Source organism: Notolepis coatsorum (genome assembly GCF_963971535.1).
Source record: "Notolepis coatsorum genome assembly, chromosome: 14".
Classification (NCBI taxonomy): domain Eukaryota; kingdom Metazoa; phylum Chordata; class Actinopteri; order Aulopiformes; family Paralepididae; genus Notolepis; species Notolepis coatsorum.
Window position 1 is genome coordinate 101,408,661 of NC_140178.1, and position 27,754 is coordinate 101,436,414.

A 27,754-nucleotide genomic window follows, 5' to 3' on the forward strand; every position below is an offset into this window, starting at 1 on the left:
ATGAGAATAAGAGCGGCGTGGAGAAAAGCCAATGAGAATCTGGTTCCGCACCTGGCTGGCGGGAACATAGAGGCGTCTTCTTATATTCCAGCCAATCAACGCTGCGCTCTCAAATAGCTCTGGCCCAATCACCTTTCCGTTGACACTAGGGGGGGGGGCGGGGTTCCCCTTTTTACATAGTTTGGTTGAGACTGCACACCGGCTAACTAGCTGCCGCTGCGAGGTTAGCTAGCCGCGCGTCGAACCCTCTTGACTGGGCGCACAGGTGTAACAGTGTGTTGTGTTCAGTGTTCACACGTAGTATCGATTATAGGCCGAGTTTGTCAACACAGTAAGATACTTTTTGACATAGTTGTCTTTATCAACTGGCTTATTAAACACCAGTCATCTTAAACGTTAGCCTGCTAGCAAACCCGTGCAGGCTAGCGGATGTGTTTCTACTACACACTACACCACCGTTAGCACAGACGGATAGCTAGCTAACCCCCCAGCAGCAGGGCAACAACAACAACATTTCTTTAAACGGAGGAATGAATCATAAGAGTAAGAAGAGGATTAAAGAGGCCAAGCGGAGTGCCAGACCCGAGTTGAAGGATTCATTAGACTGGATCAAACACGATTATTGTGAGACTTTCGACGTGTCACATCGCTCAGTGAAGGTAACTGTCACACAGTCTCTTAGCATGCTGAGCTAGCCAGCTGCTAACACGCTTCTTGACGTTACAACATGATCCTAGCATTGATTGAATTTATTGATTGATTGATTACTTTATTAACAGATTGCAGAATGGGTACAGTACAGCTCAATACACACAATTGTTAAGGGGATGCAGACCAGAGAAAGACTTTCGTCTTGTTTACATCAGGGTCCCCCATTTTCAATTAATCATAACATACATGACACACACACGACATACAGATAGACAGTACTGCTACATCTATACATTTATGACATACCAGATTTGCAAATACATACTGTTTGTGATACAAAAAGTGTCCAGAAAAGAGTATATATTTGTGGTCACGTAGCCAACACGCCTGCTGCGACACACTCCGTGGCTCTTTAACATAACTGGGTTCTCCTGGGTTGTTTTTTGGTCAGAAATGTTAACTTAACGTTAATCATATGGCCAATCGACACTAATCCAATCTTATTTACGAAATGGTCTGCTAATTTACTAACGTTACCCTCGTGTTGCAAAGTTTTTCTTTTATTAAGCTGAGAACAGATTTATCCTTCGGACAGTTATAGCTAGTTATTATTAGGTCAAATACCTTCAAACGTGCCAATTATACTACAGTAACTCATGCATATTGTTAGTAGCACTTGACCCCAAACAGACCTATAATACGCAGTATTGTTAACTTGACACCGTTTTGGTCTGTCGGTACAGAACAGGTGTTATGTCTGCTTGCTTCAGGCCTGGGATTGGGACAAGCGCTTGGGGAGCTGCCAAGCGCTTCAGCAGGAGAAGGTTGATATTGTCACAGCCAGGAGGCTCTTCTGTGGGGTGTGGGTGGCTGAGAATATACGTAGCATTTCAGGCCTAGAGAGTTTAGAAACCCCTCATAACCTTAGGTCAACACACCACAAGCCATTCTCTTAATTCAATAGTGAGCTTCGAGTTTGAAATGACCTTTTGAGCGGTTTGTCAACCTACCATAATGCATTCCTTCAAGGCAAAATAATACCTGTCTCTCTCTAAACCCTATCCACCTGTTGGTTTTGTGTGTGTGTGTTCTACGCTGTCTCTTAACCAGGACAACATCGAGCGCGCGGACGCCCTGCGTCTCAGCCCGGAGGAGTTCATCCAGCGCTTCGAGAGGCCCTACAAGCCCGTCGTGCTGCTCAACTGTCAGGAGAGCTGGCCCGCCCGTGAGAAATGGACCATGGAGCGCCTGAAGCGCAAGTACCGCAACCAGAAGTTCAAGTGCGGCGAGGACAATGACGGCTACTCTGTGAAGATGAAGATGAAGTACTACGTGGAGTACCTGGAGTCCACGCGGGACGACAGCCCGCTCTACATCTTCGACAGCAGCTACGGCGAGCACGCCAAGCGCCGCAAGCTGCTGGAGGACTACCAGGTGCCCCTCTTCTTCAGGGACGACCTGTTCCAGTTCGCCGGGGAGAAACGCAGACCTCCCTACAGGTCAGGAGGAGTGTTGTTATGTAACTCTGGCTGATTATATAACCCCCCGCGTACAGCTGTTGCGTCAGTGGCTCAGGAGGTAGAGCGGTCATCTGGTAATCGAGAGGTTCCCGGTTAGATTCCCCGGACAGCGTGTCGAAGTGTCCTTGAGCAAGACGCTGACTTAACCCCTAATTGCTCCCGACGAACAAAATTGTAAAGGACTTAGATTATATTCAAATGTATTGTCATTATACTGTCCAACAAACGGATACTCCTTTTTGAAAAATGATCAACAACAGACGTAGACTAACAGACTTAGGGCTAGATCCACAAAGAATGGATTGCACGGTGCTAATTGCATGGCGCGGTGATTGATTGAATGAACATTTTATTAACAGAGTGCAGAATGGTACAATACAGTACGGCTCAATCAATACACACAATTGTTAAGGAGATGCAGACCAGAGAAAGACTTTCGTCTTGTTTACATCAGGGTCCCCCGTTTTCAATTCATAATGATTTGTAAGTAAGGGTGCAATTAGCACCGTGCAATCCATTCTTTGTGGATCTAGCCCTTAGTCTCACAGAGGTCGTAGGATAACATCCAGCTCATGTGTATGACTTGAGGTTAGACAATGATGGAGGGCAGCCAAACCTATCTCGAACCCCGCCCTCTTTTCTTGATCCTCCAATCACAACTGTTGCTTTCCTCGGGACGGTGAAGCAACGGTTGTAATTGGAGGGTCAACATCAGATTAGATTTGTGCGGCTAAGTGGCGCAGTGGGCAAGGCGCTCGCCACTAACGCAGGAGATGCTGGGTTCGAGCCCAGCTCTCGGCGTTGCTTCCGGCTTGGCTGGTCGTTCATACTAATACAATTGGCAGTATTAGACTTTGTGTCCACCGGGGATGTTTTTTTCAAGGCGGACCGCTTTGAAAAGCAAAAGAAAAAAAGCTCAGAGCGTTTTCCTGAGTCTCGCGACTGCCGTGGCTCCGCCACTTCCTCGATGTTGATTGGTCGGTCGAAAAAAGTTACCTTGATGAGCGGCGCTCCTCTCCAAAAGTTGAACTAGTTTCAACTTTAGGCGCTGGGAGCGCTCCACCCAAAAACGCTGCCGCAGAGAGCGCTAAAGCGCGAGGCGCGGCGCTGGGAAAAGGAGCGCGCCTGTCGCGTCTGTAGCATAGAAATGAATGACGGAAAGGAGCTGACAACTCATAAACCGTCCCCGGTCGACTCGGGCCCTTAGGGGGTGGGAAAGCTGGTGGGTGGGGATCGGACGTTGTGGACAGCGACTCCTACAGGTCGGTTGGTGCGCCTGTACAGCAGAATCACGCGTTACTCCTCGCCGCTGAGAGATCGCGCTGTACAGGTGAAAAGATGCGACAGCTGCCTCCTCGTGTACCGGAGGGGACACGTGATGCAAGGCTTGGTCCACATTGCAGCCAACCAGTGGGATGGGAGAAAAAATAGAAAATGGTGGAGAAAAAGTGGATACAAAAAATAGATTAGATTAGATTAAAATGTATTGTCAATCATCATGCAGCACAAGTACAGTAACGGTAAAGTGCAACAGCGATATACATGATGAAAGTTATTGAGCTCATCAGGGAGGGCCGGGTCAGTGGTTGGGGGAGTTGTTTGTGGGTTTGTACTGTAGTCTGGCCTGGATGCCCTGCCACACGCATCAAGGGTCGGAGGTGTTGAAGTGCTCTTCAACCCTTAGCTTGTGGCTGTTCTTCTTTTGTAGTTCACTTAACCCTTTCACTACCACACTAAAGAAGGTTAACCCTTTCACTACCAACACTACAGACGGTCAAGTGGTTAACCTTCTGTATTGTCGCAGTGTGAAAGGGTTAACCATTTTGGTAGAGTGGTAGTGAAAGGGTTACATTCTGCCAATTTGTGGATAAACAATGGTTGTTGTTTTAAATGGTTCTTCTTCTCCCATTATCTCTCCCGTCTGCCTCGTCTTCTCCAGGTGGTTCGTGATGGGCCCCTCCCGCTCCGGCACCGGGATCCACATCGACCCGCTGGGCACCAGTGCCTGGAACGCCCTGGTGCAAGGGCACAAGCGCTGGTGCCTCTTCCCCACCCACACGCCCCGCGAGCTGATCAAGGTGACCAGGGAGGACGGAGGCAACCAGCAGGACGAGGCCATCACCTGGTTCAACGTGGTGTACCCGCGCACCCAGCAGCCCACCTGGCCCGCTGAGTTCAGACCCCTGGAGGTCCTCCAGCGACCCGGGGAGACCGTCTTTGTCCCTGGTTAGTACGGAGTAGGGATGATGGGCAACGGTCTTTTATTTATTACTATTTTAAAATGTAGTTTTTTTTACTATTATTACTATTTAGTAAAATATTACTATTTTAAATGTTTATACATTTTTTTTATAATTTCTCCCATCCCAATTTCGTATTGCCAATTCTCCCCTCCCCTGTCTTGAACGTTGCTCGACTATGCCCCCCCACTGGTCGTTGTAGTGAGGATAGAAGCCTTGCATCACGTGTCCCCTCCGGTGCACGAGGAGGCAGCCTGTCGCATCTTTTCAGTGCGCGGACTCTCTGTGGCGAGGAGTAACGTGTGGGAGGCTCACGCTGCCCCCGATACTTCCTGTCTCTGCTGTACAGGCGACACCCAACCGGCCTGTAGCAGTTGCTGTCCACAACGTCCAATCCCCACCCATCGACTTCCACCCACTGACTGTGCCAAATGAGCCAGTATGACGGCCGGCCCAAGTCGAAGGCAATGCTGAGACTGGGATTCAATACCGGAGTCTCTTGCATTGGTGATGAGCGCAATCTCCGCTACGCCACCCAGCCGCTTGATTACATTTTTTTTGTAATTATTACTATTCGATAGTCACTGGGACCTATTACCTTTTTTTTTTTTTTTTTGTCTTTTTCCTCCGATTTTCTCCCATCCCATGTTAGTCGTTATGCCAATTCCCAATCCCCTTCCTGGTCGCTGCGCACTTACCCCCCACAGTCGGTCTGGGAGAGTGGAGGCTACCACGTGCTTCCTCGGCTCCGACACACGTCCAGCCAATCAACCGCTTCTTTTCACCTGGCAGTGCGGATTCTCACTGAGAGGGCGTAGCGTGTGGAAGGATCACACTATCCCACTTAGATCCTATCCGCGATTAGCAGGCGCCCCGACCGAACTGTAGGAGTCGCTGTTTACAACGACCCGGACCCACCCCGCCAGCTTCTCCCACCCTCTAATACTGCCAATTGTATTAGTGTGAACGGCCAGCCAAGCTGGTGACAACCCCGGAGCTGTGAGCTGGATTAGCGTCTCCGAAGTTGGTGACGAACGCAATCTCTGTTACGCCACCTGACCGCCCCACTGGGACCTATTACTAATCAACCCCCCCCCCAAGCTGGCTGCTGTCATTGCCAACAACTAGATATGTGGGATTCACAGCAGGCTATTTCCAGGAACAAAAGCATTAATTCCGAAAGTTACATTGTTGATGCTTGAAATGTCTGAGCTTCCACATTAAAGTACGATTTTGTTTTTACTTAACGAACGTGAGATAATCAAGCGAGCTAGCTGGCTGCTGTTATTGCTAACGCTAGCGGACAGAGCAACAAAAGCATTCATTCTGAGCGTTAAATCACTGTGATGCTTGAAATTGTGAACTTAGTCTCTCTTTCTTCATCATTCTTTTCTGTTCTCCCAGCTGTTAACACCATATTATATATAATATTACGTGTTTGCTCGCCAACCATTGAGCGCCAAAAAAACGTATTATTACGTTTTTGGATAGTTTTTTCTTTTTTCCGATTTTAATATCCTATACACTCTCGCAGACCTCTGTGTTACCATTGGAACTCATTCTGAGATCTCGAGAGTGCAATGCCGGCCAAATCCTGCTAGGTGGCAGTATCGCCTACCCTTTGAAACCTTATTTCACACTGTGTGTTACATTTTATATGATCCGGGCGGAGAATTTGGACCCGGACAAGTGAAACGGTTCATTCGAGCAACTTGGAACGCGTTTAGCACACTTGATGCATATTTTGTGCCATTTCATGTCAGGGACCCGATGGACATCAATACTGGAAATCGCGATCAGACAATTGGAATATTCATTTTGGGATACCTCCTAGTAAAGGTAAGGACTATATGACATCAATCCTACTTTGATCCAACAATGATTTCACATCGATCACAATGATCAACGTATGTAGTATTCAAAACGTATGCCGTTGCTGACGATCGGAGCATAAAAAAAAACGCCCCCCCCCCCCCCTTGATGCCTTCAAGATGAAACATAATACCTATTATATACCTTTGATTTGGAAATAGTAACGTGTCCAGACGAGCAACGCGAACGACTTTAGCAAAATGCACATAACACAGCTTCCAGGAATTAGCCCGGATCACTTTGAAACTATACAATATTCACCACGGGATAACACGCGAACGTATACATGAAAAAATTTATATTGTCTCCATAGCTATAATATAGAATATAGATATAGCTCTGCAAACATCGTGACGCACAGTGAAAATGCCTATCTTTTAGCGTGGCCCATTGACTATAGCTATAATAATATAATATGCTACCTGGCTAGCTAGCTACCTGTACCCAGCATGCCGTTCAGCAGTGTAACAATTAATAGGGTCCCCTCTCAGTCTCAATACACTACACATTGTAGGCGCAAATATTTTTGAGACAAAACAATATTTGCATAAATAGATTAAAAATAAATAATTGAATGACAATGAAAAAATCGATGCCCATCCCTAGTATGGAGGTCATTCTTTCTTCCCTCACCCCCCCCCCCCCCTTTTTCTCTCTCTATTGAGATGGTAGGGAGGTTGAGAGGTGAGCCGAGAGTAGGGCAGACGGAACAGAGAAGGGTTCTGGCAGGATTGAAAGCTTGGCCGGCAGGGATATGTATGGTTCCAAGCGAGGGGGTCTTGACCACCACTACATCTCAAGAATGTGTTGTGTATTCAAAACATTTCACATTTAACTGCACCGGGTGGATCATGATGTAGGCGGGACTTGTTGGAAGCACTTTGGTGGTCACCGGAAACTGGAGCACGGCGAATACATCTGCAACACTGAACAGCTCAGGAGAGTGATTTACTATTGGCCCTCAACTTCACCTTTGACCTTGTGTTCGTGTATTTCTATTTAAGCCACAGGCAAGAGAGCAAACTGGTCTGGGTTAGCTGGTATACTCCACCTCTGCTCAACCGCATAGTATGTGTTTGGGTGAAAATGCCATAGACCAGAAAACAAATGCTGGCTAATTGGACACAACATTAACTCATTGGCTGCCACGCTGTTTCCGGGATATGGCTATGCGCTGCCACGCATTAAACCAATGGAGTCCGTCACCTTGTTTGCAGGCCTATAACTATAGCTATGGATGCAATACTATGGCCCATTTGACATTGAGTATCTATCGTTCAATATGAGAAAAATAATTTCCATCCATACATTCCCGTTTTATACCGTGGTGAATGGTTTACTATGGTTACTATGGTTTTAGAGCGGTCTATGGTCATTCCTGGGAGGCTAGTAATAGACCGTGACGTGTATTATACTAAACCCATTTGCATTTCGTCCCTACACACGCCACAATAAAAAATTCAAATGCATATGATCGGTATTATGTTCCATCATGAAAGCATGAAGGGGAGGGGGGTCGCTTCTAATTAATTGATTGTCAATAATGGAATTCGTTAGTACAACAACATAACAAGGCACAATCAAGCTGAAATTGACGTTAAATTGCTCTTACCTGTGGCCAGTGGGATTCCAAAAAGAATATTCCAATTATTTAATTGCCATCTGGTAGATCGTATGTCCATTTGGCCCACGACATAACCCACCACAGCATAACCCCGAAAACGATTCAATGCGATCGGGTGAAGCCCTAGGTTCAGGTTATTAGAAAAGAGCGCCCGGAGGCATTTCATCGACGCACAGCTCAATACACATGGTTTCAAATGGTGCTCGATACCGCCGCCTGGTAGGATGTGGCCGGTATTGCACTTTAGCGATCTCAGACTCAGCCCCATGATAACACCAGGCTCCCTGGATGGATAATGAATGGAAATATCGAATAAAAGAAATAATGATCAAATAACGTATATATATATACGTGGTTGGCGTTCAACGGTTGTTGGACAAACACGTATATAAACGTTGTCTGTGTCCAATGAGTTAAGTAAAGACGTGAAATTACTTTGCTATTTGCTACACAACCTTGGAAGTTGCAATATTCAGTTGATCGTTTGTAAAGTGCAATGTTTATATATCCCAGCACTGTGTGGCTTTTGCACAGGATTGCATTTGCAGGTGACTTGCAGTGCAAAAATTAAGTGACCTGGCAGGTAACTTCAATTAGGGGAAACCGATAGGAACCCTAATTTTGTCAATCGACTGAACATTGCAACTTTGCATCATGGGTGCAAGCGACCAAGGTAGTTTAATAACAAAGACAAATGTCACTTTACTCCTCAAATGGCACTTTACTCCTCAAATGTCACTACTCCTCAAATGGCACTTTACTCCTCAAATGTCACTACTCCTCAAATGTCACTACTCCTCAAATGGCACCTTACTCCTCAAATGCCACTTTACTCCTCAAATGGCACCTTACTCCTCAAATGGCACTTTACTCCTCAAATGGCACTTTACTCCTCAAATGGCACTTTACTCCTCAAATGGCACTTTACTCCTCAAATGTCACTACTCCTCAAATGGCACTTTACTCCTCAAATGGCACTTTACTCCTCAAATGGCACTTTACTCCTCAAATGTCACTACTCCTCAAATGTCACTTACTCCTCAAATGTCACTACTCCTCAAATGTCACTTACTCCTCAAATGGCACTTTACTCCTCAAATGGCACTTTACTCCTCAAATGGCACTTTACTCCTCAAATGGCACTTTACTCCTCAAATGGCACTTTACTCCTCAAATGGCACTTTACTCCTCAAATGTCACTTACTCCTCAAATGGCACTTTACTCCTCAAATGGCACTTTACTCCTCAAATGTCACTACTCCTCAAATGCCACCTTACTCCTCAAATGCCACCTTACTCCTCAAATGCCACCTTACTCCTCAAATGCCACCAATACTCCTCAAATGCCACCTTACTCCTCAAATGCCACCAATACTCCTCAAATGCCACCTTATTCCTCAAATGTCACTTTACTCTTCAAATGCCACCGTACTCCTCAAATGCCACCTTACTCCTCAAATGCCACCTTACTCCTCAAATGTCACCGTACTCCTCAAATGCCACCCTACTCCTCAAATGCCACCTTACTCCTCAAATGCCAGGACACTGCCAGAAGGAGTGTGCTAGAGATACCAGAGAGACTCATTTGGTAACTTGTGTGGCTATTTCAGTGTAAACCTACCATAACATGCTACTGTCCTGTCCAAAGCCAAAAAGACATGGTTTAACGAGAGACACACACGCACACAGAAGATCAGCTGGTATTCCTGAGGGCCACGACGACGCAGTCAAGGAGACGGCGGACAGTGACAGTCATGTGACCTAGATTCTGCTAATTCTGTCTCTGGGGTTAATTTGGAGATGGAGACTGGATTAAACCCTTAGCTCTTGTGGGCACGTGTCCAGAGTTTGGAATGTTCCTGTTTGCCTCCCTCCCTGTAATGATGCCATGACAACGTGCCTTAACTCCTGAGGCGCTGGCTGTTTTGTGTGTTGCAACTGTGGACACAGGTTCTTTTGTCACCTCAAAAAGTCTTTACCATGACAACCCCTTCTCCATATTAAAGACTGTTGAGACTTCTTAAATGACTATTTACTAATTATTATTAATGTAAAGCAGTATTGTATAGTGGTCGACCAATATGGGTTTTTGAAATACCAATGCTGATATATATTATAATTTCTTTTGCATCTTATAAGATGCAACAATTTAATAAGAAGAAAAGAGACACAAAATCACTGAACTTAAATAAACATTTATTTACACTAATGTTGTCTGTCTGCATCGTCTCTGTTGACCCTGTTTTTTCCAGGTGTTAAATATCGACCAGTGTTGTGACCGTGTCGCTGTTGATGGTGACTCTTCTGTTCCCTCCAGGTGGCTGGTGGCATGTGGTTCTCAACATGGACACGACCATCGCCATCACTCAGAACTTTGCCAGTACAACCAACTTCCCCATTGTGTGGCATAAAACTGTCAGAGGCCGCCCCAAGCTCTCCAGAAAGTGGTATCGGTGAGTGCTCATTACCGGATCGATATCTTAACACACAAGTGCCTTTAGCAACCCATGTGACACGACACATCCACCCGCAGGAACTAATAGAGAGCGTGTCGATTAGAGTTGTTCCGATACCGATACCAGTATCGGAAATGCCGCCGATACTGCCTAAAATGCTGGTATCGGTATCAGCGAGTACACGTAAATTCTAGCCTCCGATCCCATGATGTAATTTATCTCCTGCCGAGTCCTGCGGAGAGTGAGGATTATAAAATGAACATGTTTTAAAGTGTGATGCTGTGTCATTTTAACAGCAGATACACTTTCTTAAATTCCATTGTCCCCGACAGTGCGGTGTGACGGGGAGCTCGGACGGGATGTGTTTTGCTGGTGTTATGATAGCATTAGCTGGAAAGATAGCTAGTTGGAACAACATCCGCTTTAACGTTACATCAAATCACCAGATGATCGCCTGTCCTTTCTCCAGGACCTAACACTGTCCGTGACCGTCTATCAACAATAATGCACCCACGGTGAATTGTATTTAAGTTAAGTAGCTACTGACTAGCGTTAGCTGACTATTACTAACGTTATCAAATGTCAATGCGGGAAGACGAGCTAGGTCAGTTAGCTTAGCTTGATAACGTTACTGTGTCTAAAGTTGGTGCTATTTATAATCCAGCAATAATGGCTGCAGACCTGCAAGCAAAGTACAGCAAGTGCCAAAGGATAAGAGTCTGAGGCGGAGTTTCAAAAGAGAATGTTGAATATTTATTTTGCATCAAAAATCACAACATGAACGTTCTATCTGCCACTAGCTTACAGACTGAATAGGGTATATCTGCAGAGCCACGGAGTAGCGAGTGCAACACCGTTTAATGTTCGTGTGGATCATTGGAGTAGGGTATATCTGCAGTGCTGCAGCCCATACTCATTGATTAATGATACTAATACAAATCTATACAATCACCTGTTGTTGAATAAATACCATTACTTTCCAGTTATTACTAAAAACAGTATAACAGTATCTGTAAAAAAAAAAAAAAAAAGTATTTATATAATTTTTTATTTTTTTTGTATGCACTGGTATCGGATAAATATCGGTATCGGCCGATACCCAAAGCTTAGGTATCGGAATCGGATCGGAAAGGGAAAAATGGTATCGGAACATCTCTAGTGTCGATTGGTTCTGGGAAGTATGGTTGTTGACTAAACTTTATTGTTATTCCTATCCAGTGTTTCCCATACGTTGAGTTGTTCCATATACCCACCCTAATATGGAAGAGGCTCCCCACAAATACATTTACCAAACGATATCTTTCAAAACGTATACAATAACTGGGTGGGTGTCAGCACTGGTGACCCGATTCAATTCAGTTTTGATTCACAAGTAGGGCTGCACAATCTATTGTGTTTATTTTAATCGTCATTACGATATCAACTTGTGCATTATACACGTTGCAAAGGGCTGCCATATGTGAATATGAAGGGGGGGAATGTCCTCCTCACCCACGCGCACATGTGCTGGAATAACAAACAAACGTGGAGGAGCGCAAAGCTCCCCGCAACACGACACAGAACCGCTGGCCTGTGATAGTAATCAAGCGCACCTCCATCTCCATACTATATCGTGATATACGTCGTTATTGAGATATGACATTTCCCATATCGTGATAGAAGGTCTTTGCTAGCCGGATAATATGTTTTTCCATATCATGGAGCCCTAGTATTCACAAGGTCCTGTTTTGGCTTTGATTGAGGCAGAGGTAGGTGACAGAGCTGTGCCTATACCTGGCAGTCCCTGTGGGTACAGGCTGCTCATTCTTCTGTGGTTGTTTAATGGATATCGGATAAATCCTGTGTTTATTTATGGATAGTTAAGGGCTGCTTATCATCTACCCCAACATCCACCAGTATAGGGAGGTGTAGTCTGACGTCACTTTAGTTTCCCACGCGGTCCACCTGTAGGGTTTTATCATTGGGAAAATATATTATCGGCTATTGTAATAATTCTGCCTCATGAACATTGGCAAGCTTTCCATTTTTGCACAAAATTAGTTTCCTTCTATCACTAACTATTGTTTAAGCATTTTTGGTTGAAATAAAGTTAGTTATAAGGTTGTTTCAGTTGTCATTAAAAATAACTACACTTACCAGTAGAACGTCGTTCAGTGCTGTCGCCTAATACAGCCAGGAGTCTACGCTGTGGTGACGTCAGTCAGCAGCGCCAAAGTGAAGTGTAGTTCCTCAGTGAACGAAAACATAAACGTTGTTATTTAGCTACTTTTACGATTAAGTGCTAATTCTTTCAGGTTGAGCTATATAGATTGTGGATGAATACACACAGAGAGGTACACCGTGGCCAATGTTCACGCTTTATTTGTTTTAAACGAGACTATTTAGAAATGGGTCCATTGGAAATACATTGCTATTTCAAGGAGGGTGGACCGCACAGGAAACAGCAATGACGTAACCACTACACCTCCCTGTAGTAGTTTCAAGACATTGTTAGGTTCTCTTGACTCATTTATGTTGAGTTATATACTTCTTACTGTCTAATTAACCTGCCTGTTCCCCATCCTCTATTCTGTTCAGTTCAATAGGCTTTTTATTATAGATTATTGGCATTATTGGTTTTTCCAAAAGCACAATACTGACGTTGACAGACTCTCTCTCTCTCTCTCTCTGCTTCCCTCAGTGTTTTGAAGCTGGAACGGCCCGACCTCGCAGTGCTGGCAGACAAGGTGGACCTGCAGGAGTCGACGGGCATCGCCTCAGACAGCTCCAGTGACTCTTCCTCCTCCTCTTCCTCCAGCTCCTCAGACTCTGACTCAGACGTGCGTTGTGTTCCCTACACACACACACACACACACACACACGCACTCACTCACTCACTCACTCACTCACTCACTCACTCGCTCACACGCTCACTCACTCACTCACTCCCTGTGAGGTGTTCACATAGTTGAACACGGTCCTATCCTACCCAGAGACCCCGCTCCAGGAGGATAATAATAATAATAACTTTATTTGTATAGCACTTTTCACACAGAAATTGCAGTTCAAAGTGCTTCACGGCAGTAGAAAATACAGGCATAAGCGAGCATAAAAAAGATAGAGAGGTAGCAAGGTAAGGTAAATCACAGTTTTTCACATTAGGATCTAGCATCCCAATAGGCCTCTCTGTTTACGGTTTCATTCAGTAATACAAATACGGTAATAAAATAGAATAGACGGAGTAAAAAAAAGTATTTGTGGGTATATCTGTTCTCAGTCGGGGCAGGCAGGTGTCACTGTATACCAAAAGTGCTCGCTGGATTCTTGAATTAAACCACTTAAGGTATTACTTTAAGTTGATTCAGGTCCCACTATCAGGTTCACATTCTATCGTAGCACGTATTAAGGTCTTTCCTTAAATGTACGGTGAAAAAGACTGTGTTGTAATGATCTCCCCCCCCCAGCCCCCATGACACACGTGTCCGCCGGCCCTCAGGGGTCTGCGTCAGGGGGTCGGAAACATGTTCCCGTCATGCTGCCGTCTAGTGTTTCCCGTTGATCTTGTGGCCTTTTGCCGTTGAAGTATGGCAGTGCTGTGCCTCCGGATAATCAAGTGCTAAATATTTGCTGCCATTTTCAGCTCAGCCTCTCTTGGCTGCAGTTCTGCCACATATCGGGTTGTCGCCGGCAGTGTTATCTAACGCTGGGTTGAATGAATGAATGATTTGATTTCGGTCTTCTTTTACAAAGCAATTGTACAGTAGTAGAAAATGTATAAAAGAAAGAAAATGACCGAAAAGGTGTAGGCTGAAGCCGAGGCTTATAATTGCCTACCCTTTTTTTACATTACATTATTTACAAACAAAAAAACACAATTCAGTACATAATTGAGCAAAAACAAGGTTACAAAAGTTTCATAGTTTTATATACAAAACGTATACACATTTAATTTTTTTTATATATTTTTGTCATGCTGGGTGGCGCAGCGGACATTGCGCTCGTCACCAACGCAAGAGACACCGGGTTCGACTCCGGCTGTCGGCGTTGCCTCCGGCTTGGGCCGGCCGTCATACTAACTCAATTGGCAGAGTTAGTGGGTGGAAGTCGATGGGTGGTAAACTGGACGTTGTGGACAGCGACTCCTACAGGTCGGTTGGGGGACACCTGCACAGCAGAGACAGGAAAATGGCGGGGGCAGTGTGAGCCTCCCACACGTTACACCTCGCCACTGAGAGTCCACGCTGGCAGGTGAAAAGATGTGACGTGATGCAACGCTTCTATCCTCCCTACAACCGACCAGTGGGGGGCATATGCGAGCAACGTTCAAGACAGGGGAGGGGAGAATTGGCACGGCTAAATTGGGATGGGAGAAAAAAATTGAAAAAGTGGATTAAAAATATATATATATATATAATTAGAATAATAATAAGGTTTTATATTTATGTATCACCTTATATTTGAATAATCTCTTAAATATATGTATCGAACTACACATGTTTACTTCTTTGTCACAGTTATTCCATAGTTTTACCCCTTTAACAGATATCAGCTTTTTATATTTCAAGTTTCAAGTCATATACATTAAATGCACCAACAGTTGGTTCATCAAAAACACCTAAAACTATAAAAATTTACAAAATTAAGCACAATCTCGACGGATTGCCTTTGCGATATTGAAGACACAAGTTCCCCTAAGTTTATACCGGCTCTCTCTAGTTTGGAACAACTCCTGAATGCAACTTGGAAGTGAGTGGTTATGTGCTTTGTACATTATTATTGCCATGCTAAGATCAACAAGATCTTCGTTCTCTAGCTTCATATCACAGCCCGGCGAGCGGACAGGTAGTGGGATGAATTTAAGATCCCTCAGGTCACTGTGTCATATACACATCAAATTTGAGGCACTTATTTGTCAAATACTCACTGGAAAATGTTGAAATGGTCCCAACTGGTCAACTTCAACAGAGAAGTCTGTCTCCTTTCTGGACGCCGACTTTTCGGAACGTCGGAACATTAAATGAGTTATTTTCACTCGCAGAACTTTGCGTTTGATTCGACCAGCGTCCCAGAAAGTAGACAGACTCTCCAGTGAAGTGTTGACAAGTTGGACCATTTCAACAGCTTTGAAGTGAGCCACAAATAAGTGAGTTGTGTGTTTAGGTTAATCTGGAAGGCGCCTGTAAGTAAAAATGAAATAGACGTATATATATTTATAGACATAACATAATGTGGGCCTGACGGATCTTGAGTTCATCTCACTTACGTGTTGGTTTGCTCAGCTGTGACATGTAGCTTAGCGTAGCCAGCCACTCACCACCCTCCTTTTCAACTCTCATGGTTGTATCTACTCTAGGATCACCAAGAAAAACCTTTTCGTCATTATCTCAACCTAAAATACTTGATTTTGCAGTGGCTTTTCTAAAAAGAGAAAATTGCAACACAATTTGTAAAATGTTCTGTTTTTTATTGCAGGACAATTGCAAGTCCATGAAAGATAGCCTTTTTTTTTTTTTTTTATTATCTAAGCTATATATTCAGAATGATCTCATATCAACCGGGGCGACAGTGACTCAGGAGGTAAAGTGGTTGTCTGGTAATTGGAAGATTCCTGGTTCGATTCCAGCTCCTCCTGTCAAAGACACTTAACGCCTAACTTCTTGGCACCTTGTATGGTCTCCTCCGCTGCCGTGTGTGAATGTGAGGCACAAGTTGTAAAGCGCTTTGGATAAAAGAGCTATGTGAATGCAGTCCAATTACCGTCAAGAACTCTTAAGTAGGCAGGTCTGCCTGTAACAACCTCTGCCATTCACCTATGCAAACACACAGACACACACACGCAAACAAACACATACACACACCTGCCTGCCTGCCCCTTCTCTCTCTCTTCCCTCCTACCTCACACACACACAATATGGACTGTCTCTCTCTCTCTCTCTCTCTCTCTCTCTCTCTCGCTCTCTCTCTCTCTTTTCTCTCGCTCTCTCTCTCTCTTTTCTCTCTCTCTCTTTTCTCTCTCTCCTCGCATAGATGCCTCACGGGCGACTTATGGCTGCCGCTTTCTCGCTAGCCAAAAATAACCCGGAACCGTTAGCGTTGCAGATCAGGTCTCTTGACATCCGGTCATTTAGTGTCAACAATGTGGCTTTTAAAATTAGGCAAACAAAACATATAATCCTTCCTGTAAAACTTAACCTTCTCACCCCACAGGCAGTTTAACATCACTTTACTGTCTCACCCCACAGGCAGTTTAACATCACTTTACTGTCTCACCCCACAGGCAGTTTAACGTCACTTTACTGTCTCACCCCACAGGCAGTTTAACGTCACTTTACTGTCTCACCCCACAGGTAGTTTAACATCACTTTACTGTCTCACCCCACAGGCAGTTTAACATCACTTTACTGTCTCACCCCACAGGTAGTTTAACGTCACTTTACTGTCTCACCCCACAGGTAGTTTAACGTCACTTTACTGTCTCACCCCACAGGCAGTTTAACATCACTTTACTGTCTCACCCCACAGGCAGTTTAACATCACTTTACTGTCTCACCCCACAGGTAGTTTAACGTCACTTTACTGTCTCACCCCACAGGCAGTTTAACATCACTTTACTGTCTCACCCCACAGGTAGTTTAACGTCACTTTACTGTCTCACCCCACAGGCAGTTTAACATCACTTTACTGTCTCACCCCACAGGCAGTTTAACGTCACTTTACTGTCTCACCCCACAGGTAGTTTAATGTCACTTTACTGTCTCACCCCACAGGTAGTTTAATGTCACTTTACTGTCTCACCCCACAGGTAGTTTAATGTCACTTTACTGTCTCACCCCACAGGTAGTTTAATGTCACTTTACTGTCTCACCCCACAGGCAGTTTAACGTCACTTTACTGTCTCACCCCACAGGCAGTTTAACGTCACTTTACTGTCTCACCCCACAGGTAGTTTAATGTCACTTTACTGTCTCACCCCACAGGTAGTTTAACATCACTTTACTGTCTCACCCCACAGGCAGTTTAACGTCACTTTACTGTCTCACCCCACAGGCAGTTTAACATCACTTTACTGTCTCACCCCACAGGCAGTTTAACGTCACTTTACTGTCTCACCCCACAGGCAGTTTAACATCACTTTACTGTCTCACCCCACAGGCAGTTTAACGTCACTTTACTGTCTCACCCCACAGGCAGTTTAATGTCACTTTACTGTCTCACCCCACAGGTAGTTTAATGTCACTTTACTGTCTCACCCCACAGGCAGTTTAACGTCACTTTACTGTCTCACCCCACAGGCAGTTTAACGTCACTTTACTGTCTCACCCCACAGGCAGTTTAACGTCACTTTACTTTCTCACCCCACAGGCAGTTTAACGTCACTTTACTGTCTCACCCCACAGGCAGTTTAACGTCACTTTACTGTCTCACCCCACAGGCAGTTTAACGTCACTTTACTGTCTCACCCCACAGGCAGTTTAACGTCACTTTACTGTCTCACCCCACAGGCAGTTTAACGTCACTTTACTGTCTCACCCCACAGGCAGTTTAACGTCACTTTACTGTCTCACCCCACAGGCAGTTTAAAATCACTTTACTGTCTCACCCCACAGGCAGTTTAACGTCACTTTACTGTCTCACCCCACAGGCAGTTTAACGTCACTTTACTGTCTCACCCCACAGGCAGTTTAATGTCACTTTACTGTCTCACCCCACAGGCAGTTTAATGTCACTTTACTGTCTCACCCCACAGGCAGTTTAACATCACTTTACTGTCTCACCCCACAGGCAGTTTAACGTCACTTTACTGTCTCACCCCACAGGCAGTTTAACATCACTTTACTGTCTCACCCCACAGGCAGTTTAACGTCACTTTACTGTCTCACCCCACAGGCAGTTTAACGTCACTTTACTGTCTCACCCCACAGGCAGTTTAACGTCACTTTACTGTCTCACCCCACAGGCAGTTTAACGTCACTTTACTGTCTCACCCCACAGGCAGTTTAACGTCACTTTACTGTCTCACCCCACAGGCAGTTTAACGTCACTTTACTGTCTCACCCCACAGGCAGTTTAACGTCACTTTACTGTCTCACCCCACAGGCAGTTTAATGTCACTTTACTGTCTCACCCCACAGGCAGTTTAACGTCACTTTACTGTCTCACCCCACAGGCAGTTTAACGTCACTTTACTGTCTCACCCCACAGGCAGTTTAACGTCACTTTACTGTCTCACCCCACAGGCAGTTTAATGTCACTTTACTGTCTCACCCCACAGGCAGTTTAACATCACTTTACTGTCTCACCCCACAGGCAGTTTAACGTCACTTTACTGTCTCACCCCACATGTAGTTTAACATCACTTTACTGTCTCACCCCACAGGTAGTTTAATGTCACTTTACTGTCTCACCCCACATGTAGTTTAACATCACTTTACTGTCTCACCCCACAGGCAGTTTAACATCACTTTACTGTCTCACCCCACATGTAGTTTAACATCACTTTACTGTCTCACCCCACAGGCAGTTTAACGTCACTTTACTGTCTCACCCCACAGGCAGTTTAACGTCACTTTACTGTCTCACCCCACATGTAGTTTAACGTCACTTTACTGTCTCACCCCACAGGCAGTTTAACGTCACTTTACTGTCTCACCCCACAGGCAGTTTAACATCACTTTACTGTCTCACCCCACAGGTAGTTTAACGTCACTTTACTGTCTCACCCCACAGGCAGTTTAACATCACTTTACTGTCTCACCCCACAGGCAGTTTAACATCACTTTACTGTCTCACCCCACAGGTAGTTTAATGTCACTTTACTGTCTCACCCCACAGGCAGTTTAACGTCACTTTACTGTCTCACCCCACAGGCAGTTTAACGTCACTTTACTGTCTCACCCCACAGGCAGTTTAACGTCACTTTACTGTCTCACCCCACAGGCAGTTTAACGTCACTTTACTGTCTCACCCCACAGGCAGTTTAACGTCACTTTACTGTCTCACCCCACAGGCAGTTTAACGTCACTTTACTGTCTCACCCCACAGGCAGTTTAACATCACTTTACTGTCTCACCCCACAGGCAGTTTAACGTCACTTTACTGTCTCACCCCACAGGCAGTTTAACATGACTTTACTGTCTCACCCCACAGGCAGTTTAACGTCACTTTACTGTCTCACCCCACAGGCAGTTTAACATCACTTTACTGTCTCACCCCACAGGCAGTTTAACGTCACTTTACTGTCTCACCCCACAGGCAGTTTAACGTCACTTTACTGTCTCACCCCACAGGCAGTTTAACGTCACTTTACTGTCTCACCCCACAGGCAGTTTAACGTCACTTTACTGTCTCACCCCACATGTAGTTTAACGTCACTTTACTGTCTCACCCCACAGGCAGTTTAACGTCACTTTACTGTCTCACCCCACAGGCAGTTTAACGTCACTTTACTGTCTCACCCCACAGGCAGTTTAACGTCACTTTACTTTCTCACCCCACAGGCAGTTTAACGTCACTTTACTGTCTCACCCCACAGGCAGTTTAACGTCACTTAACCTTCTCACCCCACAGGCAGTTTAACATCACTTTACTGTCTCACCCCACAGGCAGTTTAACGTCACTTTACTGTCTCACCCCACAGGCAGTTTAACGTCACTTTACTGTCTCACCCCACAGGCAGTTTAACATCACTTTACTGTCTCACCCCACAGGCAGTTTAACGTCACTTTACTGTCTCACCCCACAGGCAGTTTAACATCACTTTACTGTCTCACCCCACAGGCAGTTTAACGTCACTTTACTGTCTCACCCCACATGTAGTTTAACATCACTTTACTGTCTCACCCCACAGGCAGTTTAACGTCACTTTACTGTCTCACCCCACAGGCAGTTTAACGTCACTTTACTGTCTCACCCCACAGGCAGTTTAACGTCACTTTACTGTCTCACCCCACAGGCAGTTTAACATCACTTTACTGTCTCACCCCACAGGCAGTTTAACGTCACTTTACTGTCTCACCCCACAGGCAGTTTAACGTCACTTTACTGTCTCACCCCACAGGCAGTTTAACGTCACTTTACTGTCTCACCCCACAGGTAGTTTAATGTCACTTTACTGTCTCACCCCACAGGTAGTTTAATGTCACTTTACTGTCTCACCCCACAGGTAGTTTAATGTCACTTTACTGTCTCACCCCACAGGCAGTTTAACGTCACTTTACTGTCTCACCCCACAGGCAGTTTAACATCACTTTACTGTCTCACCCCACAGGCAGTTTAACATCACTTTACTGTCTCACCCCACAGGCAGTTTAACATCACTTTACTGTCTCACCCCACAGGCAGTTTAACGTCACTTTACTGTCTCACCCCACAGGCAGTTTAACATCACTTTACTGTCTCACCCCACAGGCAGTTTAACGGCACTTTACTGTCTCACCCCACAGGCAGTTTAACATCACTTTACTGTCTCACCCCACAGGCAGTTTAACGTCACTTTACTGTCTCACCCCACATGTAGTTTAACATCACTTTACTGTCTCACCCCACAGGCAGTTTAACGTCACTTTACTGTCTCACCCCACAGGCAGTTTAACGTCACTTTACTGTCTCACCCCACATGTAGTTTAACGTCACTTTACTGTCTCACCCCACAGGCAGTTTAACGTCACTTTACTGTCTCACCCCACAGGCAGTTTAACGTCACTTTACTGTCTCACCCCACAGGCAGTTTAACGTCACTTTACTGTCTCACCCCACAGGCAGTTTAACGTCACTTAACCTTCTCACCCCACAGGCAGTTTAACGTCACTTAACCTTCTCACCCCACAGGCAGTTTAACATCACTTTACTGTCTCACCCCACAGGCAGTTTAACGTCACTTTACTGTCTCACCCCACAGGCAGTTTAACGTCACTTTACTGTCTCACCCCACAGGCAGTTTAACATCACTTTACTGTCTCACCCCACAGGCAGTTTAACGTCACTTTACTGTCTCACCCCACAGGCAGTTTAACATCACTTTACTGTCTCACCCCACAGGCAGTTTAACATCACTTTACTGTCTCACCCCACAGGCAGTTTAACGTCACTTTACTGTCTCACCCCACAGGCAGTTTAACATCACTTTACTGTCTCACCCCACAGGCAGTTTAACGTCACTTTACTGTCTCACCCCACATGTAGTTTAACATCACTTTACTGTCTCACCCCACAGGCAGTTTAACGTCACTTTACTGTCTCACCCCACAGGCAGTTTAACGTCACTTTACTGTCTCACCCCACATGTAGTTTAACGTCACTTTACTGTCTCACCCCACAGGCAGTTTAACGTCACTTTACTGTCTCACCCCACAGGCAGTTTAACGTCACTTTACTGTCTCACCCCACAGGCAGTTTAACGTCACTTTACTGTCTCACCCCACAGGCAGTTTAACGTCACTTTACTGTCTCACCCCACAGGTAGTTTAATGTCACTTTACTGTCTCACCCCACAGGTAGTTTAATGTCACTTTACTGTCTCACCCCACAGGTAGTTTAATGTCACTTTACTGTCTCACCCCACAGGCAGTTTAACGTCACTTTACTGTCTCACCCCACAGGCAGTTTAACATCACTTTACTGTCTCACCCCACAGGCAGTTTAACATCACTTTACTGTCTCACCCCACAGGCAGTTTAACATCACTTTACTGTCTCACCCCACAGGCAGTTTAACATCACTTTACTGTCTCACCCCACAGGCAGTTTAACATCACTTTACTGTCTCACCCCACAGGCAGTTTAACATCACTTTACTGTCTCACCCCACAGGCAGTTTAACGTCACTTTACTGTCTCACCCCACAGGCAGTTTAACATCACTTTACTGTCTCACCCCACAGGCAGTTTAACGTCACTTTACTGTCTCACCCCACAGGCAGTTTAACATCACTTTACTGTCTCACCCCACAGGCAGTTTAACGTCACTTTACTGTCTCACCCCACATGTAGTTTAACGTCACTTTACTGTCTCACCCCACAGGCAGTTTAACGTCACTTTACTGTCTCACCCCACATGTAGTTTAACGTCACTTTACTGTCTCACCCCACAGGCAGTTTAACGTCACTTTACTGTCTCACCCCACAGGCAGTTTAACATCACTTTACTGTCTCACCCCACAGGCAGTTTAACGTCACTTTACTGTCTCACCCCACAGGCAGTTTAACGTCACTTTACTGTCTCACCCCACAGGCAGTTTAACGTCACTTTACCTTCTCCCCCCCCCCCCCCCCCCCCCCGAATTTTTTATCATGCCATTTGGGCTGTGGGGGGTGCTTAATGTCTGAAGGAATCGACTGAAGGCTTCTTGTCCTCTGCGAAAGCATGCAATTGGTCCACTGATGGATACATCTTCATATTCGTGTTCATTAGACGGGTGAAATCCTCTTTCAGTGCCTCTGTGCCCGTTTTCTTAGCCAGTTAGCCTCGCTGGTATGTGCGCCATTAGGCTTCTAGGCCTGCTTTTGGAAAGAATGATAAAAAAAAATAAAAGTATTCCTTTTTTTTGCAGTCGACTACGGCTCATTTCGATCGATTAGTCGAGGTCAGCCCTACTTCCCCGTTTGAAAAGCGACTGTGTCCAAATGAAGACCGTTGCAAAAGTTGCCCAGATAACATCAAGTGACCGAACTGGCAGCGATAATCGAAAGCAGAAAATCACCAGCAGCTGCGTGACGATGCCATGTTTTAATACGGAAACATTGCAGCGACCCAGAGGATTGCGAGCAGCCTGACTTATTTCATGCAGACGTGTTGCGGGGAATAGGATTGCTGTCGCAAATACTGCGGGGGTTTGGTTGAATTTGCGTTAATTCAAAATCTGGAGCGTCTTGATTACAAGAAAGTAGATGAACCCTTTCACTACCAAATGGTTAACCCTTTCACTGCAACAATACAGACTGTTAAACCGTCTGTAGTGTGGTAGTGAAAGGTTAACCTTCTGTAGTGAGGTAGTGAAAGGTTAACCTTCTGTAGTGTGGTAGTGAAAGGTTAACCTTCTGTAGTGTGGTAGTGAAAGGTTAACCGTCTGTAGTGTGGTAGTGAAAGGTTAACCTTCTGTAGTGTGGTAGTGAAAGGGTTAAGGACTCTTCTACGCAGCTCCTCCTCCCCGCTACTTGTTTGGCTGTGATGTTCTGCTGACGGAGGAATCTGACATACTGTCACAATACCCGCCTCTATAGATCCTGTTTTATTATGTTCCAAGAACAGACCTCTCATCACGGACACTGTATCTGTATGCAGCACTGGCAACAGGTGTCGCTACATGTGATAGACAGAAACATGTTGCACCCCCCCCCCCCCCCCCCTCCTCCCTCCCTCCCCTGTTATGCAATATGTGTACATGTCACTGAACTACCCCCTCGCCCCTGCAGGCGGAGTCCGGCTCAGAGGGGGACGCCATGTCTCACCGCAGGAAGAAGAGGAGGACGTGCAGCATGGCCGCCAACGGGGACACCACCACCCAGGACGACTGTGTCAGCAAAGAGCGCAGCTCCTCTCGGTAACGTCCAGCATAACGTACACGCCGCCCACCTCTTCAGGAGGCCACGCCCCCCCACCACCACCACCACCACGGATGATTCCCTCACACGCACGTACGACGCACGCCAATCGATGATTGTTTTGTTATTTTGTTGGTTCCTAAAGGAGATATTCTCTCTGGCTGCTCTCTTGTCTGTTGGAGAGGACGAGAGTTGGACGTGGAGATTTAAGAAGAAGAAACGGTGAATATTTTTGGGGTTGCGGAGCGACTGGAGACCTGCCACCACCACTGTGCTTCTTGAGACTGGACATGTGTCTGTAGCTCGTGGACGAAGGAAAGACATGACTGTTTTTGGGGGTGGGGGGGATATTGAGAGAACCCTCTGTTGCCTTGGGGGCTGAACCTGTGGGTCTAATGGTCTTAAGATGCTCTGTAGGGGAACTTAAGATGCTCTGTAGGGGAACTTAAGATGCTCTGTAGGGGAACTTAAGATGCTCTGTAGGGGAACTGCTTTCTGCTCTAATGACTTCACGATGAGGTTATGGTGATTGGAGAATGAATGGGTTCGTTCTTAACTGTAAACGGGACACTTTTGTGGAGTTTCTGACCTGGTGGAATCAAGCGATCACGTTATTATAACACGTTGTTAAGACGTTGTACAGACTGAATACTGTCTGACAGGGTAAACCGGTTAATTGGGGGGTTGCCTTCATGTCCCGGAGAGAGGAGGTGCATCAGTACTGATGTCGACCAGGTACCAGGCTCAAGTACGTGTACTTGGTGTCGCCGAGGGCCAAAATGCCATGTGATTGTTGCTGAACTAACTAACCGTTAACTACACTACATACAGATGGGGAATTCAATTTGATTAGGATACACTTTTTTCACTTATACTGTAGGTATATCTGTAAAAGAAAATGGCCTTCCTTTATTTTCTACCGCAACCACTCCAATTTAAGTACCCGTATTGGTCACCAGGAAATAGTATTGGTGCACCTTTAAATTGTCTCTATAAAAAATGTGTAATGTAATATATGCTGGAGTTCAAACCCTTTCGGTCAGTAAATGAAGCGGCTAACTGCTGTCCACGGGCGTAGAATACTGTAGAATAATCCGCGAGATGGAGAAAACATTTGGATTATCACATTTAAATCTTCCAAACTAATATGTATTGTGTTTTTGTGTTCCGGCGGTCTAAAGTAATGGTAAAAGTAACAGTTCCTCCGGGCATATATGTTTGATATTTAATCCTGGTGACGTGAGACAGTGAATTGGAAGGTTTGTTACGGTTGCAACTGTAGCGGTCTCGGATGCATGTCTTGGGCAGAGAAATTGGCATAAACAATCCCTTAACGGTAGCTTTTGCAGATTTATCTAGCTATTCTCAGGTGCCACAGGTGTAAGTCTAAAGAAACAATCAGAAAGGTTATCATTATGAGGGTAATCATTGGATAATATCGTTCATATAGTAGCGTTTCTTTGTAAAACAGTGTGCCATATGCGGCTCTAATGATATGAACTACAAGTTGAGGAGATATTGTCGATAACCATTTTAGACACGTTTACTTTGTACTTTTACCTGCAAGCAGTCGAAATAGGCGATTTGCCGGTGTTCTCTAGCAAATACCGTAGGGGGCGCCACACTCACCAGAATGCCAAGAGCAATTCTGTCACTGTTTTTTTAACAGTAGTCTATTGGATCAGATTTTTCATTGACTGAATGACAGGTTGATAATTACAGATTATGTAACAGAAGAAAGCTGGCACAGGACAAAATGAGCAAAGGATTTTTTTTTGTCTAAAGGCAGTGATACACAGCAACTTTTTGTCTAAAGGCAGTGATACACAGCAACTTTTTGTCTAAAGGCAGTGATACACAGCAACTTTTTGTCTAAAGGCAGTGATACACAGCAACTTTTTGTCTAAAGGCAGTGATACACAGCAACTTTTTGTCTAAAGGCAGTGATACACAGCAACTTTTTGTCTAAAGGCAGTGATACACAGCAACTGTTTGTCTAAAGGCAGTGATACGCAGCAACTTTTTGTCTAAAGGCAGTGATACACAGCAACTTTTTGTCTAAAGGCAGTGATACACAGCAACTTTTTTGGGCAAACCTGATGATCAACAGTGGCTCTGCCTATTGGCCAATTAGTTGCCCCGACATTGTGGCGTAAACCCCCTGAGAAAGTCTTATTGCCAGGAAACATTTGAATAGAGTTTTTATCCCGTGTTGCTAGGATTGTCACCAGTCTCCATAGCCCAAAAAATTGCCTACAGTATTACGACTAATATCTAAAACAAAATGTTGAGTTGTAGTAAGGATGTAAACTTGATGCCTTGACCTTGATACCATTTTCATTGACAAGGCAGCAACTCAGTATTTGCGCTATGATTCAATTCAGTGAGATGATCGACACAATGTAGATTCTTGTGATCGAGCTGAAAAGATTCTGTGACACACAAGCTCATCCAACCAAATGTGGCTTGGATTTTACTATTATTTACTACTATTATTGATTTAACACAAGTTTAAAAACCGGAATCACCCATTCTTTGAACAGTAAGCATTCTTAACGGCTTATTTGTTTTGTCATGTATGAACACGCTGAATCAACGCTGCGTCAGTTAAATTGGATTGTTGCCTTTTTTAATCAATGTATTGATCGAAGTTGTTAGTCATCATTCAGAGTTGATATGCATTTTGATTTTGAGATCACAATTAGATTTTAGGTTATTTTACGTGTTAAAATGTATTCATACTACAGGGCTTTAATTATACATTATATACTACGCTCTGAAAATTTGAAAATATATATATATTTCAAAGTTCAAATATTTTATCGCGAAAACAATGAAAACGAGCCTTAATCGTTATGGTAACAGGCTAACAGCGGTAACCATAGCGTACCACTGGTTAAACCTGAGAGAGAATATGAGAGACCAAGAGAAGAGAAGGAGAATTGATATGGTTTAAAAATTCGATACACTGACTGTTATCCAACGTATATTTTCTCTTGAATTTTGTATTCTGTTCGATACGCCCCTAAGCGTTCCTGATCTCTACAAGTACAACCAACCAATTCAACCCTTTTGACGAAGAACCATGTCAGTAATTTTTTTTTATTTTTTTAAATTGTATTATACATTTTCCCTCCACCAAAAAAAACTAATTATGTACAGACACTTCCAACACTCCCAAGTAATTTCACTTTACAACTACAAATTCCCCCCAAAAAAATTCTAAATGGACTTCTGTTGTTCCTCGTCTCGAGGATTCGGCGTGAACGATGAATAATGTTGTCTTGTCTGACTTTGTTCTGTGACGTTAAAACATGGAGTCGAGTGAATCCTGATTTCATGCTTGAGAGAAAATCGGCGAGAAACGTCCGAAACCAGTTGAAAGTGCTTCTTCACAGTGTGAGTCGTTGTGCCGTGCCTCTCCAGTGCGTTTGTGAGTCGCTGTGCCGTGCCTCTCCAGTGCGTTTGTGAGTCGCTGTGCCGTGCCTCTCCAGTGCGTTTGTGAGTCGCTGTGCCGTGCCTCTCCAGTGCGTTTGTGAGTCGCTGTGCCGTGTCTCTCCAGTGCGTTTGTGAGTCGCTGTGCCGTGCCTCTCCAGTGCGTTTGTGAGTCGCTGTGCCGTGCCTCTCCAGTGCGTTTGTGAGTCGCTGTGCCGTGTGTCTCCAGTGCGTTTGTGAGTCGCTGTGCCGTGCCTCTCCAGTGCGTTTGTGAGTCGCTGTGCCGTGTCTCCAGTGCGTTTGTGAGTCGCTGTGCCGTGCCTCTCCAGTGCGTTTGTGAGTCGCTGTGCCGTGTCTCCAGTGCGTTTGTGAGTCGCTGTGCCGTGTCTCCAGTGCGTTTGTGAGTCGCTGTGCCGTGCCTCTCCAGTGCGTTTGTGAGT

General features: G+C 45.1%; 1 protein-coding gene across 1 annotated transcript; it reads left to right on the forward strand.

Moving 5' to 3' along the window:
- Positions 1 to 237: 237 nt before the first annotated feature.
- Positions 238 to 27,455, forward strand: jmjd6 (jumonji domain containing 6, arginine demethylase and lysine hydroxylase). Its single transcript, XM_084328702.1, has 6 exons — positions 238 to 659; positions 1,762 to 2,150; positions 4,111 to 4,397; positions 10,225 to 10,360; positions 13,044 to 13,182; positions 23,751 to 27,455. Exons 1-6 carry the CDS (start codon positions 531 to 533, stop codon positions 23,880 to 23,882), a joined length of 1,212 nt encoding a protein of 403 aa, XP_084184828.1. The 5' UTR covers positions 238 to 530; the 3' UTR covers positions 23,883 to 27,455.
- The last annotated feature ends 299 nt before the right edge of the window (positions 27,456 to 27,754 follow it).

What these genes read in the sequence shown, in the direction of transcription:
- jmjd6 (XM_084328702.1), top strand. Translation starts at nt 531, where the DNA reads ATGAATCATAAGAGTAAGAAGAGGATTAAAGAGGCCAAGCGGAGTGCC. An exon ending in GGAGACCGTCTTTGTCCCTG is followed by an intron (nt 4,398 to 10,224) that starts GTTAGTACGGAG and finishes TGTTCCCTCCAG; the next exon opens with GTGGCTGGTGGCATGTGGTT. An exon ending in CTCTCCAGAAAGTGGTATCG is followed by an intron (nt 10,361 to 13,043) that starts GTGAGTGCTCAT and finishes TGCTTCCCTCAG; the next exon opens with TGTTTTGAAGCTGGAACGGC.